At 38.2% G+C, this 14,688-nt stretch overlaps 1 protein-coding gene across 2 annotated transcripts in view; it reads left to right on the top strand.

Annotated features, from left to right (window-relative positions):
* The window catches only part of TUSC3 (tumor suppressor candidate 3), a 281,944-nt gene extending 267,574 nt beyond the window's left edge, over positions 1 to 14,370 (top strand). For both annotated transcript variants that reach the window (XM_084627131.1, XM_084627132.1), the window contains exon 10: positions 13,766 to 14,370. In XM_084627131.1, coding sequence (XP_084483257.1) covers positions 13,766 to 13,781 — 16 coding nt within the window. In that variant the 3' untranslated portion in view covers positions 13,782 to 14,370. The remainder of the gene's footprint in view (positions 1 to 13,765) is intronic.
* Positions 14,371 to 14,688: the final 318 nt, after the last annotated feature.

The following is a 14,688-nucleotide window of genomic DNA, read 5'->3' as shown; positions in this document are numbered from 1 at the left end:
AGCTAGGTGTGGACAACCAGCATGGAAGATGGTTTCGCCTTCTACAGTAACTTAATGTCGTTATGGTAGACAGGGCTCTTTGATTCTGACGATTACTGTCTTTTAACAGATAAATTCTTTGATGAACTGTCATGTACCCAATGCCATTCAGGGTTAATATGTTCCATGTGGTGACAGAGAACGTGTCTCTAAAATCTGGTTTGGACTTCCAGGAAGTTGGGATCATTGGGGCTGCACCTTCCCTATAAGAGGTTTGGGTTACACTTGTCCTATGCATGCGGAGCATGCCTCTCCTCCTGCAGTCAATAATAGTGGGGACTTTAATATTGGTGCTGTTGTCACAGTCTGTTGTGGCTTTACCCCCCTTCATTTCACACTGTCTTCTTGAGGCATGGGAGACATAGAGGAATTTTATATGTGGGGGACACCATCCCACTTCCTAGGAACTAGTCCATCAGATGCCATTGGTTCCTGGGAGCACGAACAACCATTCTGAATATCTGGCTCTTCTACACTATGTGATCCATAGTCATGGCTCATTCACCTTCACTGCGTTTGGGGAACTTGGCCCTCATCTGCTGAGTTTGTCATTGGCCTTCACTTGTTACCCTGAGCAGAAGCCCTAATCAGGCAATACCAACCAGAGGTGCACATGGACAGGGATGACCATACCCTGAAGTAGAGCAGCCTAAACTGCTGTTACCTGCTACACAAAACATAGAATCATAGAAGATTAGGGTTGGAAGAGACCTCAGGAAGTCATCTAGTCCAACCCCTGCTGAAAGCAGGACTAACCCCAACTAAATCATCCCAGCCAGGGCTTTGTCAAGCCAGGCCTTAAAAACCTCTCAGGATGGAGATTCCACCACCTCCCTAACTAACCCATTCCATGTTTCATCACCCACCAAGTGAAATAGTTTTTTCTAAAGTCCAACCTAGACTTCCTCCACTGCAAGTTGAGACCATTGCTCATTCTGTCATCTGCCCCACTGAAAAGAGCCTAGCTCCATCCTCTTTCGAACCCCCCTTCAGAACATGGTAGGATGCATACTAATCTAAATTACATGCTTAAAATCTTTGATTACTGTATATTGGCAAATGTAAAATATGTTTGGTATCTCAATCTAAAAGATTTTAAGTTTTATTAACATGCCTACGTAGTATTTCAGTAAAGATAATTCATTTTATTACATTTGTTCTTTCTTCACATTCATTGGCAAATCACTATAAATGATACATAGAAGGAACAAGACTTCTTCCTACTTTGTAAACTTCCCGCAAGTTAAATGTGATTAAAATCTCATCAGCAACATTTCCATGAAACAAGAGGAAAAAAAGTTGAAACTCTTCTGACATTATGCCTTTTATTTTATTTTACTTTTGCTCACTCCCTCAGCACAAGTGAGATGATGAGTTTTCTCATTGTTGTAGTATATTTCAGTAGACCATAATGTTACATCCATTCTATCCTTTAACAAACATTATATTGAATGGAACTGGAATCTGATTCAAGAACAGTCAGAGGCAAGAGCTTGGCTTGTTCTCTTCTCCAATGTTTTTGATTTAATTCTTCTCTGCCATCATCTCAAAAACATCTGCAATCTGGCTACATTTTGCAAAAGCAAAAAAGCATGGCATTTTGTGTGTTAGACTTGGATCTAGTGTGCTATGTGACTATATATAACTAGCACTCTCTTGGCTTTTTTTTTTATGTTGTCTTCTATCACTGGGATATCTTAGCCCCTTCCACAAGAAGAAAAAAATAAAACCCACTCTCCTTTCCAGCCCTACCAACAGGAACTAGCTTAGTTATTTTTAAAAATAAAGTATGAGGATGGTGATGTGATGGAGACCATTTTTGTGGGAAAAATAAAAAAATGGTTTTTCATTTATTTCTGAACATGGTCATGGTGGTGAAAGTTCTTATGGCAACAAGCAGTGAGTTCCACTGCCATGGGTTAGCTCTTGTGGAAGATACATCTGACAGATACAAGCCTTCCTTGTTTATTGACAGTTTTATTTTTGCAATGGAACAAATCTGTCGTGCGGTCATCATCACAGGAGATGTGATCTTTTAGATAGCTAGAGCCAATACTATTCAGAGTTTTGAACATCATAGATCGTGTCATGAGATAAACCCCAAATGAGAAGATACTCTGGCAGCCTTGTATTTCCTGTGGTCTTGCCTGTTTTTATACCTCCTTTCTGCTGAGTTAGGCTTGTCTACACTACCCGGGTAAATCAACCTAAGTTACACTACTCTAGCTATGTGAATAACATAGCTGAAGTCGATGTAGGTTAGGTCAACTTACCACAGTGTCTTCACTGTGCTGCGTCGATGGGAGATGCTCTGGTCAACTTACATTACTCTTTTCGGGGAGCTGGAGTACTGGAGTCGACCGGAGAATGCTCTGCTGTCGATTTACCGGGTCTTCACGAGACCTGCTAAATCCACACCCACTGCATCGATTACAGCAGCGTTGATCTCCCAGTAGTGAAGACAAGCCCTTAGTTAGATACCATGTGCATCTTTTCTGCTACACAGCAATACAATTAAAAATGCTCAGCCATTGGTGCTGCTATACCTGCAGCCTTATCTAAATTTATTTGTCCGCAAACCCTGACAGTTAATACACTATGACATTTTTAAAAAGTGATGTTTGTGTGCTCGTTTATATTTGTTTTGAAATGACCGTACCTTGATCTTCAAAGAATTACGATAATCAGATCCAAAGTAGAGCACTAGTAAAATATTACTTTCCTTTCCTAGTTTACGATGTTCCTCTCTCTACCTTCTGCATCTTTAAGTTCTTCCCCAAAACACTCTGTTCCCAACAGACCGACAAACCCTATTCCTCCCCTCTAAGAATGTTTACGAATAACTTGCTTGATTCACCTTTGCTAGCAGAAGAGGAACAGCTTGCAAACTCCAGCAGGTCAGCTGAACCAGTGAGGGCATTCACCTCTGTAAGGGAGAGTATACATTGTTTGTATTGTCACCCTCCCTACTTTCTGTTGGTGGGGTGCATGTATTTATCCAGTATCTCTAGAAGAAACCCTTTAGTAAAGGCTAGGTAGGAGACAGTAGCTCAGTTTCTTGCTGGCAGTGAATGTGGCCGAACAAATATTACTAAAATATTAAATACTATCTAAACAGCTCTTGGAACTAACAAAATGTGTGTGCTGAACATCACTGCTGAATCATTTACTTTGTGGTATATTCTATCCTTGTATCTATGTCTATTAACATTGTATGCCCTTTTCATAGGGACCTTGTTTACTCACTTGTCTCTAAAGTGCCTGGAACAATTTTTGTGAGATATAAACAATAATTTGCAAGATGAAATATCACAGTTCTAGATGTTCTTAAGAGCCTTTTTACAATCTCTTTTGGAAGACAGCTACAAATCAAGAGAAATTTTTTTCTGCCACTTTATGATATACAGACCATGTGACTGATGATTTAGGGAATATTTGTACTTTTTCCACAAATTACTTTTGCAGTTTAATTTGTTATATATATATATATATATATATATATATATACACATACATGTACCACAGCAAGGTCTTCATGGTTGTGAAACTATGCCTGTCACACTATTCTAACAATCCATTCTAGCCATAAAATCATTTCTTATGGTAAAGCACCTAACATGGATGTTTTCAGCCAGAGAGAAATAAAAAATACTTTCTAATAGTTTTGCGATAACAGTAAAACTAATTTTTTGCATTATTGCCTTGTTGGCTGAGGTTATTCTGTGAATCATATTCATAGAGTTTAGTGTGTCCTCTTAAAACTAGTTTAGTCCATTTCAGAAAGCTTCTATCCCTGTTTGTGAATTGGAATACACTATTACGAAGCAATGAAAATTGTTTAGACAGATACTTTAGAAGAGAAATTAAAAATAAATTAATGAAAGAATTATTCAGTAGTTCATATGGAGATTTTAAATCCAATAGCATCACTCTTTCAGCCGCCTAACATGAACATTGGCTATTATATCAGAGGGCTGGAGAGTAGCAAATATAATAACTACCTTTTGAAAAGACATAGGAGTAAATCCTTGGAATTACAGACCGGCAAGCCTTATTTCAGTACCAAGAAAACGGGTTGAAACTATATTTAAAAATGGAATTACTAAACAACTAGATTAACATAATGACATGAATAAGCCAGGAAGACTTCTGCAAAAGAAAATAAACAGTTTTTTCAGCATGGTGAAAGTAAGAAGCTCAAGATTTGATATTAGGATTGTTTTTAAAGTATTAATGATTCAGAAAAGAGAATAATGGTAGTAAAGTTTGCAGATGACTGAGAAAATTGTGAGAACTTCATGGGGACCTAACAAAGCTAGGTAAAAGGGCAGCATAATGGCAGATGGAATTCATTGTTGACAAGTGAACTTAATGCATATTGGAATTCATATAATTAATAGTAAGAATATTCTTGCTTATTTAGTCCACCCTCATTTTCATTGATGCAAATCATGGGGTATCTGTCATTTATCATGTTGAAAGTATTTCACAGACAAGTACACCTCACTTTTAGTAATTTTTTCCTTGGTGTTAAGCCTAATTTTTCATTTGCTCAGTTTCATCCCATTCAGGCTTCCTATACCTTTGAATCTGCACAAAGAATCTGAAACACATCTTCTCCCTCCTTTTTTGTGCTTACTATCATTTTCTTCTGAAAATAGTATAAATATTTTGGTTAACATCTTTCACATTAATCTATTTCCCATTCAATAATACCTGAATAGCCACTGGAGCAGATTCTCTACTTTACAAGATTTCTACTTCTGCTCAGTGCTAGATGGCTCCCAAATATCTAGTTGTCCTCTCAGCAGGTTTTCAGGAAGACTCCATATCTCTTCTAGCCAGTTTTATTTGGTACAAATCAAAAGCCTGTGAAGATTCCAGACCTTTATTTCATTTATATACTGTATTTAGGAAAAAAATTCTGTAGTACTTATTTACTCTCCCTTTTCTTTTTTTTTTTTTTGTTGGTCTGTATTCTTTATCTCCCTCCCCTGGTATTTTAGTAGCCTTATAAATTGTTTTCCTTTTACCGCTAATCCTCCAAATTTATCCACATGATGATAAATATATAAAAAATACCAAATGTGTTATTCACAGTGGTACCAGGTAATTCTTTTTTACAATGTTCTTTCTCAGTGTTCTCAGTGCTCATTTCCTATCTTTTGCTTTTCATCCTTTCTTCTGTTCTGCTTTGTATAGTATCACATAGAATATTGTTTCTTTTTTGTATTGATGTACATGTTATGCAGTAGAAGGAAATCCTTACCTAACCTGACTTCTGTTGAATAATCTCCAGTTTGTATTTGAGTAATAAAATATCCCATTACTTCTTTGAGTTCTTCACATTGTGCAGCCGGTGGGTACATGGTAAATGGTTGTTACCTTTTGTTTTCTTTGGGCTGGTAAATCTCACTTGTGCCATGAACATGAAGGGCCAGAGGGAGCTATGCCTGTTTGCATCAGCTGAGAATTTGGCCCAAAAATTAAACCTAGTAATGATATATTTTAATTATAACATTGGACAGTCTTGAAAAAAAGTAGGGTGGTGGCTGTTTGGGTTTCTTTTTCAGCTCATATTTGCATGCATTTAAAAAGTAATGTTTGAAATGACTTTCATGCTGTATAAACAGAGCTACAAGCAACATCACAAATCCACCATCCTCCCTCTTCAGAGAAAGTTACAAATACTAAATTACTTGTGTGCTGTTTGTCACTGAACAATAATATAAATCTTTACTGAAGAAGAGTGCATCAATAAAGGATTTAAGAAATTACATGTCTCCTTGCATTCATCCTCTCTCCTGCCATCACTGACCTCAATGAGGTGAAGATCTATCAAGATGAAATCAAATGAAGATAAATCAAGAGCCAAGGACTGGAGAAAGGAGGTTATTTCCTTTTATAAAAGTACATAAAACAATATGGTAGGAATGCTGCTGCTCGCTGCCCCCTCACTCCTGTATTGCCTCTGCCATTGTTACTTCAGCTGTTGATCCCTTTGGTGACAAAAAATAAATGCATAGAACGAATGAAAATGGTGGGAGGGCAGAAGCTCTGAGTGTGTGTGTGTGTGTGTTTGGTTTTCTTTTCACCACAGAAAAAATAAGTGATACAGCACATTTGCGTATTGTTCACCCTCTGTGAGCTCCATTATTTGTGTGATAAATTAATTTCTAACTTTACAGTACAGAGTAATGTACGTAGTGTTTTCTTCTGAAGCTGCTCCAGTCTCTGCCATAATGAATTTTTAAAAAATTTTACTCTTGTTTTCAATACATTTTTACCCAATGAAAAATAATGTGGCAATAGGCAAACTGGGACCAAATGCCAATCACAAGATATGCTCATGATTGGGGTTAACATAAAGATTTCTTAAATATAACAATAATAAAAGAAGAACAAAAGTTTGCTTAAATATGTACTGAACGGCTTCTTCCAGCGTCATTCATTTTTCCATAGAGGGGACTTCTCATGCCTTTGCAAGTCCACCGTTCTAGCAGAAGAATGTTGGGATTTCTCCATTTTGCTGAAATAACAGTTTTTGAATTGCTGGCATTTAACGTTGAAATAATGGGTTACTTTCTTTTGTAGTGATCTTGAACATTTTCCCTCCTGCCCTACCCAGAAAGCATTTATAAGCTGCTCTCTTATGTGAGAACATTGTTTTGTAGCTTGCTTGCAAAAATATTTAAACTGGTATGTTCCCACTGCAAGAGAGTGAAACTATATGAGCTACTGTATTTCAGTCACATGGGGAATTATTCATTTAGTCTGTGCAGAGCAAAATAAGCATAGTAAAGAATATGAGTAATAATAATAAACAGAGTAATAAGATGACAAGTGCATTCTGTGATTTTCTCTTATGCTTTAAGGCAATGCAATTTAAAGAACGTACTTTCAGTTACTGCCGTGGGTCTCTCTCCAGCTTCAATGCAAGTTTTCTTGTTGAAGGTCCATACAGATTTTTTTGATGTTACTTTCTCCCCAAATGCCCTCTTCTGTTTCTCATGAATTCTCTTTCACCAGTGCTGCCTCCTTTCCATTCCTGACAGTCCCTCTTATAGAAGACTTCTCCTTTGCAATGAAATTCCAAATTTACTTCTACTTACCAGTCAGCTTTCAGTTACATGCACAATATAGCACAAAATAAACCGTTTTCCAGTTTACCCTGTGGATGGGATTCCTGCTGTACTTTGCTTTGCAGTGCTATTTGTTGTTGTCCATAAGTAGTCAAATAACATGTTGTTCATGAATGTGGACCTAGAGTATCTCCTATAAATTCCACTTTTACACTGTTTAAGCTCTATTACCAGTACATATGCATCTGCCTCTCCACCAAAACATTATGATTCCCTCTTTTCTCCATGTGTTCTGGAGATGAGCAAATAGGTTTGCTTACAATACAGACAAAACCACCCTTTACCCCAAAGTCACATTGAACCTTAATGAACATATTTTTGGTTCAAAGTTTGGCTTCTCTATTTTTAAATGCTTTTGTGCATCTTTGCACTTCCTGTATCAAGCTGGAAGCCGAATGGATAACCGCTGTTTTCACAGTATTTTTGGTCAAACCCAAAAGCAGGAAGTCCCAAGATTCTTGTGAAAGAGTCTTTTTTCTCTTGTGAGACCTCCTGCCCAATTTTTCAGTCTCAAGAGGTTTTGATAAGATTCAGAAAGCTGTTGGGTGCTTTCCCGAAATGAGCTACCAAAATTTTTTGAGACTATTGTCTACTTGCTCATTCTCCATGCAGACAAATTCTTCACAGTTCCCTTTTTCTTTAACACTACCAGTCCTCGGTTTGTTGATATCAAACCAATATCCCTACTTGGTTTCATCAATACAGTCCCTCAGAATGCTCTTGGGTCCAACAATTTTAAATCCTTTAAAACCACCTCTCAAGCCATGTATTTAGATATCTAGCCTATTTTACCCCACTTTATGAAGAAAGCATAAAATTAAGCCTCTTCATACTGTTTTTCCTTCTCAATTCTTCAATATGGCTGTTTGTTCAGAACTATTAGCCTAATTCTGTCAATATTTCTGATCTACATTCACCAATTAAAGAAAAAGTCTATGAAGGCATAGACTGAGCCAAAAGACCTCCCTCTGCTCTCTGATCATTCGTGTTCTTCATAGTCTTTGTCCTCATGAGCAGATGCTAGAGGCTTTTATGTGTGTATTTGAGCAGTGGTTCTCAACCAGGGATATGTGAACCCCTAGGGTACATGGTGGTCTTATAGGGGATACATCAACTCATCTAGATATTTGCCTAGTTTTACAACAAGCTACATAAAAAGCACTAGCGAAGTCAATACAAACTAAAATTTCATACAGAAAATGACTTGTTTATACCACCCTATATACTATACACTGAAATGTAAGTACAATATTTATATTCCAGTTGATTTATTTTATAATTATATGGTAAAAATGATAAAGTCGGCAATTTTTCAGTAATAGTGTGGTGTGACACTTATATTTTTATGTCTGATTTTTCTAATACTGCCTGCAGATGTAGTCACCCCATCTAAAAAAAGATATTTTGGCATTGGAAAAGGTTCAGAAAAGGGCAACAAAAATGATTAGGGGTATGGAATGGCCATAATAAGACTGGGACTTTTCAGCTTGGAAAAGAGACGACTAAGGGGGGGATATGATACAGGTCTATAAAATCATGATTGGTGTGAAGAAAATAAATAAGGTAGTGTTATTTACTCCTCATAACAGAAGAACTAGGGGCCACCAAATGAAATTAATAGGCAGCAGGTTTAAAACAAACAAAAGGAAGTATTTTTTCACACAGCGCCCAGTCAACCTGTGGAACTCCTTGCCAGAGGATGTTGTGAAGGCCAGAACTATAACAGGGTTAAAAAAAGAACTAGATAAATTCATGGAGGATACGTCCATCAATGGCTATGAGCCAAGATGGGAACGGATGGTGGCCCTAGCCTCTGTTTGCCAGAAGCTGGGACTAGGCGACGGGATGGATCACTTGATGATTACCTGTTCTGTTCATTCCCTCTGGGGCACCTGGCATTGGCCACTGTCAGAAGACAGGATAGTGGGCCGGATGGACCTTTGGTCTGACCCAGTATGGCCGTTCTTATGTAAGCAAGTAGTTTTTAAGTGAGGTGCAAATTGGAGTATGCAAGACAAATCAGACTCCTGAATGGGGTACAGTAGTCTGGAAAGTTTGAGAGCCACTGTATTAGCGGAAACACATGCAAGACAGAAAGTAAATTTATGAATAATGGCTAAATTGCCATGAGTCTAGCTCTGCAACTTAGGGGAGGAAGGGTGTAAGTTGAGGCACAGAGAGAAAAGCAGCCTTCATGTGGCTGCTATCAATCTACTGTATATATGAGTGTGCATGTGGTGGGTCCTTTGCCCTCCAATATGCCAACAAGCATGGCAGAGGAAGTAATCTTTGTCAGGTATAGGGGCTCATTATCATTAAGTTCCGCTCCCCTTGGGAGCAATTTAATGCCAGGTCTGGTCTTCAAACAATTATGTATTTGCAGGGGGCTTAGAGTAAAAGTTAGGCCTTAATAAGCAGAGTGATTAAATTAGTGACTTAGCAAGGGCTGAGAAACTGCAAATCTCTTTTATATTTGTCTTCAAGAAGAGCAATGAAGAATAGGAGTTTGGATGATGAAGGGATGAGTTTGGGGGGGCTGTGATATGAAACCCACAGTCAGAAGCAGAGTACAGTAACTTCTCAATTAAAAATGGAGTTTTTATCCACGAAAGCTTATGCTCAAATAAATCTGTTAGTCTTTAAGGTGCCACCAGACTCCTTGTTGTTTTTGTGGATACAGACTAACACGGCTAACTCCTCACTTAAAGTTTTCCCGGTTAATGTTGTTCTGTTGTTATATTGCTGATCAATTAGGGAACATGCTCGTTTAAAGTTGTGCAATGCTCCCTTCTAAGGTCATTTGGCAGCCACCTGCTTTGTCCACTGCTTGCAGGAAGAACAGCCCATTGCAGCTCGTTGGTGGGGGCTTGGAACCAGGATGGACCGGCAGCCCCCATATCAGCTCCGCGCTCCCCTAAGTTCCCTGTGCTGCAGCCGCCCAGCAGGCTATCAATTGCTGGCAGTTCAGCTAAGCCTCCCCCCACTGCCATGTGCTGCTCCTGCCCTCTGCTTTGGAGCTGCTTCCCAAGCCTCCTGCTTCCTGTCTGGGGGGGGGAAGGGGCGAGGGAGGGGCATGGGCTAATGTCAGGGTGTCCCCCTTCCCTTTGCTCCTGCACCCCACTTACCCCGTCTCCATAGAGCAGGGGGACACATGACAGGGCTCAGGATGGAGGGAGCTTCCTGGCAACAGCTGTGGTCTCAGCTTGCTAATTAACTTAACAAGGCAGTGGACTTAAGAGTGGGTCAGCGTACTTAAAGGGGAAATGCGCAACACACACACACACACACAGAGTGTGTCTCTGTCTGCCATGCTGTCTCCCCTCCCTCCATTCGTGCTGCCTTGTAGAGTGTGAAGCTACATTAACAACAAGTTAACCCTTGAGGGCTCAGCCGAGTGCTAGTTCATCATTTAGCAGTAAGGCATTCCCTGGGCAATATCCCACCCTCTGACTTCACCACCTCAACCAAGCTTCACAATCATCATTGCTGTGTACAGTATAAAATTGTTTGTTTAAAACTTATACTGTGTGTGTATATATATATATATATAGGGGTAAAATGTGACTTTAAGCGAAACGATGTGAAGCGAATCCAATTTCCCCATTAACACCCCCTATTTACATGAATTCTTATGGGGAAATTGGATTCGCTTCACATCGTTTTGCTTAAAGTCCCATTTTTCAGGAACATAACTACAACGTTAAGTGAGGAGTTACTGTATATACATGTATGTGACTGCATGTTCCCAACCAGGGTTGCACAAGTACACATGCTGGAGTTCTGTCATAGTCCCCATGAAGGTATTCCAGTGCTGGTACTCTGATTGATCAACTGATAAGATACCATCCACTGTCAGCAGGCTCTTCAGCTGCCTATCCCTCACCATCATCATCGGAAATCAACTATATTCCACTTCTTTGAAAACAGTTGCCATTTTTTATCATCACTGTCACCTGTGCATTTTTGTGAGAGTAAATAAAGTTGACAACAAGATGACAGATTAGTTAGAACATTAAGTTTACACTTGTCTGAAATTGTTTCATCTACCATTTTTAAGTCAGTACCTACTCTTCTCCCATTCCCCATTTATTTGGGAGGTTCTGTTACCTATTAGCAGGCTGGGCACATACATTTTTAAATAAAGAGAAGAATGCAATTATAAACTTACAAAAATTTGGAAGGGGCAAACATACCAACAGAAACTATTTTAAACTCCCATAATTAATACATTTCAAGTTGATAGTGCCACTTTAAACTACTAAAATCACATAAACAAAGAGACAGTAGCTCCTTAATAAAACAATTGTGATAATCAATTAAGCAAATGTTTACTCAGTGTTCCTATAGAATAACATTTCTGACAACAGTTTAGTTTTTCCCAAGAAAAGAAACAAAAGAACTAATTTGTAAGCTCTGTGACTTGGTGATAAGCATTGATTAATGTGTTGTTCAATTCAGCTAATTATTTTTAGAGGGAGGTACAGTCCATTGCACTGTGATGTTCAGGTCACAAAGCATTACTGTGACATTTGGCTCTAATTAGCCCCTGCATGAGCAGTCTCAGCTGCAGAAGGTGAGGAGGTTTAACAATCCTAGCACTGGTTTCTTTAAGATAGGGTTGAGGCACATTGAAAGCCTGATCAAAAATGTACTGATCCAAAGCCCATTGATATGTATGGGGTTTGAATCAAGCCCTTATATAATAACTGGCTCTGCCTCTTCCTTTACTTTACCTGTTTGGGGCATAAATAAAGGTCTTCAGGCTCAAAAACAGCTAATCCATTAACCTTCACTTGGAAGTCTTTAACTGTCCCTTCAAATTCAGAGTCTTCATGAGATTCCTGATTTCTTTTCCTTTTTATCGCTTGATTTTAGATGTTTTCTACAACTGCAAAAATTGTGACAAATATTTTTTTTAAGTCTCTGGACGTCCATCAGTACTGTCTTTTAATTTATGTTTTTATATGGTGGTTACTATTGTAAAATAATGTTTTATGGTCAGTGTGTTATCCTTAGTAGCCATTATATTCAAGCGCTATTAAAATAAGTAAACCTAGGAGAAAAGATAAAGAAACTAAGAAGGGAAGGATAACCCCATCAGCACTGAGCAACAGACAAGAGGAACTAATCTGCGGCATGTCATTATAAATATAAAAAAGTCATACCAGAGACCACACCTCAGATTTGTAATATGTATATTATGAAATAAAATCAAACATGAACTGTTGGTGATTGCTTGGAGAATACCAGTTCATGCAACCAAAATAAAGACAAATGGTGAAATACCACGTAGCTGAAAAATTCCTTGAGTACACTCAGAAAATATGAGCATTATGGTAATTAAAAATGTCCTTTGACATTGCATAAGCTCATTTCAGTACATGAATCCTATATGCTCTCCCTCGCTACGTTTCCACACAGTTGTTTCAATAGCTCAACACAAGCTGAAGGAAGTTAAGTAGGATTATTTTGGGGGGGGGGGTCAAATAATCAACTGTTAGTAAGGCAGGCAATGTTATGTCACATGTTTTTTGTAAGACAGTATTTAACAGAAGGAATATTTGTTCAGACATACAAAGAGTTAAAAGTAAGGGTATAATCTGTTTATGACGGACTAGATGCTTTTATGTTCAGGGGTTTTAGTCGATAGTTATTACTAGCTTGACTTTTTTCTCAATTAAATGGATTTACTTGGAATTTATGAACTGGTAAATCTATTTCTAAATAATATTTACTGAGATTCATGTTCAAGCTTGTGTCATTCTGCAAAATAGGCTACATACCTCAAATCTGGCTAACTCTCAGGAATACTCAATACACAAACTGCCATTTTTCGGCCACCTTCCAAATCCTCAGCTTGTCCATCATCATTTTATTTGCTGTACAGGAAGAAGCAGCATAGATAGATCACTGCTTGAGAGACAACTCAGCCTCATCGGGGCTCCTAAGCCACCCAGAAGTGGAATTCATTGCAGCTCCTAATTTTTGTGGGAGAGAAGCTCCATTCTTTCAGTGTTGATAAGTTCTGGATAGCAGGTGTCTTCCTCTGTCAGCACTGAAACAATGGAGCTTCGCTCCCACAAAAATGAGGATAATTTCTCGTCTTGCTACTGTAACCTTGTCCTATCTCACCTCACCCACTTGTTCTCACCTAAAAGAAAAGGAGTGCTTGTGGCACCTTAGAGACTAACAAATTTATCTGAGCATAAGCTTTTGTGAGCTGTTAGTCTCTAAGGTGCCACAAGTACTCCTTTTCTTTTTGTGACTGCAGACTAACACGGCTGCTACTCTGAAATTTGTTCTCACCTGTTTCCCATCTAGTCTGTCCAAACTGTCACTGCTAAATTCATCTTTTCCTTCCCATGGCTCTAACCATATCCCCTTTAAAAGTATTCATTGTCTTCCAGGTTCTTATCATATCATATTCATGCTTTTCACCCTATGTAATTTTGAGGCCTTGCTATCTCTGCCCCCATTAATGAATTTAAGTTTTAAAGTCCTTGTTGATTCTTCTAAAATAATTTTTGATACAACGTTTCCTATGCATTTTTCAGCATTTAATCATATTTTCCTTTTCTTTTCAGCTTCTTAATTAAATGAATTCAAGTGGGATACGCATAAGGCTAATGTTTACTACGAAGATAAGCTATTACTGATATTATCGCCTCAGCTATATTACATTTATTCAAGATTCCTGTGTTGGTTCATCTGTGGGGGTTTTTTGTTTGTTTTGTTGTTGTTGTTGTTTTGTGATAAGTGACAGTATTCTTGTAGAGAAAAGAATTGGTGTTTTTATACCTTACATAAAGAATACTTCATTTAATTTATAGAAACTTCTATAGTAAATGTTAAATATCTTAATGGAAGATGTGGCAAACTGTTATGCATACAGTATATTTAGTGGTACAGAATTTAAAGAACGTTAATTATATTGTATCTTGTGGTTGTATTGCCACCTTGTTGACAGTTTATTAAAAAGCCAAAAGGAGATGGCTGGGGTCTTTTTTGGTAAAGTGTTATAAAGTTGTCCTGAGATGCACTTTAGAACCTTCCCACCCCACAAAAAAACAACAGCCCTGCTGTTGGAGAAACCAACAGTTCAAACTGTTATTTGATCACATAGAGTGTATTATAATTTATTAATACCACTTGTACAATAAAGAAAATAAATGTTGAACAAGTTTCTAAATTGTGTAGGCTTTTTTTTCCCCTTGTGCACTGAAATTTCTAAGAGACATGTTTCCTGGAATTGGTTTACTCAAGAACAGTGAGGATTTTGACCAAAAGGTTAAGAGTGATGGTACATCTATTCAGTTCAGACTGAAGGATCAAACCATTGGAATATTACCAGTAAATCTCAGTACTCACTACATTCAAAGTCCTCCACCATTGTGACAGAAACAAAAGGCCCTAAACCCCCAAATGTTACAGCCATAATCTATGAGGCTCCAGAGCAAATAGCTGGTCAGCCAGTTTCTGTCTCATAGGATCTTCCTGAAGGAGATAG

Source organism: Lepidochelys olivacea (genome assembly GCF_965140295.1).
Source record: "Lepidochelys olivacea isolate rLepOli2 genome assembly, chromosome: 4".
NCBI lineage: Eukaryota > Metazoa > Chordata > Testudines > Cheloniidae > Lepidochelys > Lepidochelys olivacea.
Note: the sequence above shows the minus strand (reverse complement) of the source record. Positions and strands in the feature narration are given on the sequence as shown.